The sequence below is a fragment of the Micropterus dolomieu genome, linkage group LG15, assembly GCF_021292245.1.
Source record: "Micropterus dolomieu isolate WLL.071019.BEF.003 ecotype Adirondacks linkage group LG15, ASM2129224v1, whole genome shotgun sequence".
NCBI lineage: Eukaryota > Metazoa > Chordata > Actinopteri > Centrarchiformes > Centrarchidae > Micropterus > Micropterus dolomieu.
In genome coordinates this window covers 2,852,054-2,857,533 of record NC_060164.1, presented here as the reverse complement: position 1 = coordinate 2,857,533, position 5,480 = coordinate 2,852,054, and the positions used below count along the sequence as shown (strand labels likewise).

Below are 5,480 nucleotides of genomic sequence, written 5' to 3'. Positions count from 1 at the left end.
ACACCAGGGAAAAAAGCTTGTTTTTTTGTTATGACAACTGCACTCTTACATACATTTTTTACAGTCATTGGCTCCCTTTGTATAACACCACACAAATCTATATACTGAATGGCTTTTTAGTGTTTTACTTGAAAAACCTTGCTGAAATTCTGGTATATGTGTGAGTAAACTGTTATTTTTGTTTTTAACCACTTGAAGTTGTGGAAGAGGATTAGGGCCACATATCAAAAATGTATTTGAGTTCTAATTAGAGTGTCAGAATTCTGTGAATAAAGTCAGAATTTTGACTATACACACGAATGCATTTTTCATATGGACCTTGTCCTCTTTCATATGAGGTTGTGTTCACTTTCCAGGACTGCCCTCCTCTTGCCCATCCAAGCTGAACTTTGACCTATGACCTTCCATAAGGAAAGGAATTCACAACAAAGTTTAAAGTTCCTGATGGATGTGCTCATAGTACATCAATTTAGGGCTTTTGCTTTTGAAGAACATGCTTTTCTCATCTTTAAAGTACGTTTTCATATATTTTTGTCACATACAAAACAGAAAAAAGTCCATTATATACATCCTCCATTTCTGCTGCATTTCACCCACAGGTCTCTTTTCCTGCAATAGCTGCAAATATCAGGTTTGATGTTTTTGGGCCATGATGTTGACCACCTCCAGTTGAAGCATCCATGTTTTATTTACCCTTGGTTTCTACATTTACTCTAATCATGCAGTTCAAAAGAAGGAAAAAAATTACAATCGGTAATCTTTAGAAATCCTTTGAAGCAGTTGGTCAGTTCAGCAACAAAGTCTCACAAACTGGAGAGAATTCCTTTGAAGAGCAGTAGTCCATCCAGGCATGTCTATTTGTTGTGTTGTGTCAGTTTTTAAGTTTTTTTTCATTGTGTACCATCAAAACATGATCTGCCGTCTGCAGCACATTTGGCAGATGGAACTGAAGAGATGTGAAGTGGGGTAATAGTGGACTTACAGCTGGTTGGGTCAGGGGTCTTCTTCTTCATACCGGCCGGTCCACAGCATATTGGCAGGGGCTCAGGTTGGACACGGGGTTCTGCACTGCTGGGTAAGCAAAGTTGGTGTGCTGCTTGGCCTTGAGCCGCAGGCTGGCCAGGCTGGAGTTGCAGGTGTCTCTGTACATGTAAGGACTGGCTGTGGTGGCGTAGGGGCATGTGGCCGCAGTCACTGCTACAGAGTTGAGCGCCGCGGGGCTGTTGAGGTTGTTGAGGTTGCCCAGATTATTGAGCCCCGTAGTGGGAACCCCTGCCACCGCTGAGGGCACCATGCTAGAGGCCATGTTCATGGAGGGGATGGAGCTTGGGGGGGGGAACATGGGCTGAGATGACAAGGGGCTTACATTCATTGAGTTAAAGAATGGGAAGCTCTTGGCGGAGAGTGGACTGCTTGCTAGGCTCTTGGTGGCCCAGTTGTTGTAGGAGTAACCCGTGTACATGTCATCGTAGGGCTGCATGAGTCCATTGAACTGGGCACCAAAACCATTTTTGCATAACTCTGCCTGCTGGTTCCTCTCCCTTTTTCTCCACTTGGCACGCCGATTCTTGAACCACACCTAGAGATGCCAAAAGAAGAAGAATAATTTGAGCGTTAGGTCTATTTGTTGAACTCTCTTTAAGCCCTAATGCTTCCCTTTAAGCCCCTAAAAAATGTTTTCTCTCGATAACAAGTATGCATGACTTTTTGGCTTTTCCCTCTCCTTTATTGAGTTATATACCTTTTTGTGCATGTAATAGGTTTGCAAAGTGAAAAAGAAGTCCACCTCTAAGGGAGTTCCCATCTCCCACAGAAAACTCTGCTCTGAACTGTCTGAAAACAGCTCGTTGTAGTCCAGCCACTTCCCTTTCATCCTTGTGACGACACAGGGATGACAGCTAAATGCGCCTCATATAACGCTCACCAAGCGGCTAGTCTGACATGCTCTCAAAAACACCGGTGGAAAAACACTGAGCTGCAGCACACACCTCTCCTCTCACTTCCAAACACTAGCTAGCCTCCAGGCAGTCAGTGGACATAAAGTTGTTACTGTGATGTAGAGACAGAGCTCAGTTAAAACTTTATGGATGAAAGTAATATAATAACTCAACACTCTGAAACTCTTACTCCAGTTCATGTAGCCTACAGATGAACCTCGTAGTAAAAGCAACATATTTCTATTTTGGGATCTTAGAATATAAACAAATTCCGGCTTGAGTCTTATTTTAGTTGGTTTGTCCATCATTTCTAGATGTTCTGATAACATTGTACTCTGACCTAGGAAGATGACAATACCTAAAAAAAAAAAGGCAGTTGTGGATCAGTTTGAAAGTTGACAAATGGCAGTGAGAGGCAGGTAGAATTGTGAAGTAAAACTGGCCTGCACACTCATTTTGCCCAGTCAATTATAAGGCCTGAGATGTTTTCAAAGCTTCACTTATAATTTAAGAATCAAAAATAGAATGACTGAGAAGTTATTTTCATATGTTATTATCAGAAAGTGTCAGGAGTCAATAAAGTCTAATTCTAAAATACATCCAGTCAGAATATCCTAACCCCTCTCAAATACGTTCAGTAATATTGTGTGCATATGCATCCAGATTTTTTGAAAGACATAATGATCCCAGAAAGTAAGTTGAAGTGTATCATCAAACAGTCATATTAGGCAAAGCTTATTAAAACTAATCATTGACTTATTTGAATAGTGAGATCCCAATGAAAGAAATGTCAGGGAAGGGCAATCTTCACATTTGTCATTTTATGGTCCTATATTTGGAGGATATGAATTGGATTATAGCTTTAGTGGAAAATCTAAATTGAGGTGTTTTAGAAATGAAAAGTGCACCGAGTTTCTCTTGGAGTGTAAAGACAAACTTTTACTCTGAATTAGACAGAAACCTTTCTTTTGTGGATACAAAAAGATACAAATGCATTATCTGACAGAAGTGTGCTGGTCACACTTGTATTTGTTTTACATTAAAATAATAGGTTATCAAATGTTTTTTTTATCTTTAATCCTCATAAAGCTTTTACAGGCCTTTCCTGTGTTGATGTTCATCTCTCTGCCCCCTTGGCATGCATGCTGTGTATCATCCAATCCCCTGTTATTATAGTAACAGAATGCTGTTGACCATTAATATGAGTATAAAGTGCATGACTCTGAGTTTTCCATCCCACTCACTGACAGCAGGGGAAACCCCACGCCAGAGGACAGAAGCTACCCAATCTTAACCGTGACTTGGAGGCAATGCTCTTTGAAGGTTTGTGGAAAAGGCTGAATGTCAAGGTTATTCAGTGGCTCAACTGCAGCCATATTTATATGCGTCTTCTGTGAAATTATCCAATGATTGCAGGAGAAGGAGATCAATTTACTTTCCCAAAAAAGCACTGAAAGGTATTTTATGTAAATTGAATTCAAGCAATCAAAGAATTCTAATGATGGTGGATCTAGAGTATACTGCCTGTCTGTGGCTGAAAATAAGAATTCCTAGCAGGTATGCTGCTTTGAGAATGATTCAGACATGTTTGAATATTTGAAGTTCTGAGTTCCTAATGGTGAAATATGTAACTCAGACACTCATTTCAAACATAGGCTAAGCATTTTTGGTGAAGGAGCATACGCTATGTCACTGGGTGACAGGTGTGCGTGTGTGTGCACTACATTCAAGAGTAACTGAGCACAGGTGCGGGTGATTTGGCTTTTTCTCTCTCTGGGGTGTGGGTTTAGTAGGAGCAGGACACAAAAGGAGGAAGTGGTCCCGTCCCTCGACAACAGAGAGAGAGGGGTCACCATTAGACGCAAACCGCACTGCAGAGACAGACAGCCTTTTGGATGTGGAAGGTGGACACATGACAGGGTAGGGGACAACGATATCGTGCCTCAGCCAGAACCCAGGAAGACAACACTAGCCTGGGTATTTCTGTAGGAGGAACGAGGAGGGTTAGGAATGTGTCCTATCCTTTCCCCAGTTAAGAACCTCTCTTACACCCTTTTCCTGTTTCATTGCCATGTTGTAGAAGATCTCCTCTTACATCTTAAAAATATTTCCCTACTGCTCAAATTTCAGACTGTACTATAGGTCTTTGATAATTACTAACAGCGCTTTTTAATTAAGCTAACAGGTGAAGTATTTTGAACATGTAGGAATCTGCCTGCATGCTGGGATTAGAAAGGCCACTTACAGACATTAATGACAAGACAATGTGTAGTCTGTTGTCTTTTCGAAATAAGTCGCGTGCGTGTTATGTGACCTTTCATCCTGCCAACATTAAGTTGATCCATTACTTGTCGGGCAGGCCAACAATTGTATTGCCATCCATCACAATGTGTGTTGTCCTACTCCATATAGCTACAATGACCAAACCACTGCTTCACCTTTGACATTTTTGCGTGTGAACTCAAGCTTTGGTAGAAGGTAATACATCTTACCGAGTACATGAAATAATGTTTAAATTTTTTTTAACCATTTGGGAATAATTTTCCCCTGCAATTACATTACTAGAAACTGATTTATCTGAATACAAAAATGGTTAGGATTGGCATATTTCAAAATTGTTTAGACTTGAGCAGATCGTCGCTGTAAAATATGTGACTATAAGACTGGACACTGGTTTCCATGGAATGATATAACCCTATATTTTCTTTCTATATTATATTTTATTGATAATTTTGTAGGTAATAGCCAGATTTAAATATTTTGAAAAATGCTAAAAGTGTTGGTTATATTGAACAACAACAAAACTGTCTACTATCTTCAAAGCACATTAATGGCTTTAGACCTGTGTGAACAGATTCTTTTGGCAGTGGAAACACACAGTAAATACAACAATGACCTATAATCACCTTTTAAGTTGATATGGCAGAGCAATTAATTTTTGCAACTTGCAATTGCAGAACTAGCAGACACAGAGCAATATTCTCATTAATTCTATAGAAGTTTGAAAGATAATTCTCAATCTAAAAAACAGTAATTAGACAAAAAAGTTTTTAAATGCATTTTCACAGTCTTCCTCAGCAAATATAGGAAGACCAAAAATTAACAGCATTCCAAAATTGTTTACATTCCTAGAGCCTTAGCAGGGCTAAGGCTCTACATCACCAATCGTGAGGTAAACAGTAGAAATACAAAGTAATCTGTATGTGACAGCTGAATCACATAATTGTGAGAGTCAATTTTGTTTTCATTAATGCTAGCTTTGAGGTTGAACTGAAAAATGGCAACCCATCTGTTGATGATCACTGTAGACTGTTCATTCATTGTAGACATTGACAGTGAACTTCAGGATGTAGCTGCTCACAAATACTACAGTAGTAGTAGTACAATATGTAAATGCTCCATACTTGTATAGCTTTTCGACCACTCAAAGCGCTTTTACACTACATCTGCATTCACCATTCATTCACACACACACTCATACACTGAGCCTAAGTGCTCAAACAGAAACTAACATTCACACACATTCAACAACCGCCAATTCGG

General features: G+C 39.7%; 1 protein-coding gene across 1 annotated transcript in view; it reads right to left on the bottom strand.

Moving 5' to 3' along the window:
• The window catches only part of pitx3 (paired-like homeodomain 3), a 12,551-nt gene continuing 7,071 nt past the window's right edge, over window positions 1–5,480 (bottom strand). Inside the window, exon 3 of the mRNA XM_046070896.1 lies at window positions 1–1,579. Coding sequence (XP_045926852.1) covers window positions 1,010–1,579 — 570 coding nt within the window. The 3' untranslated portion in view covers window positions 1–1,009. The remainder of the gene's footprint in view (window positions 1,580–5,480) is intronic.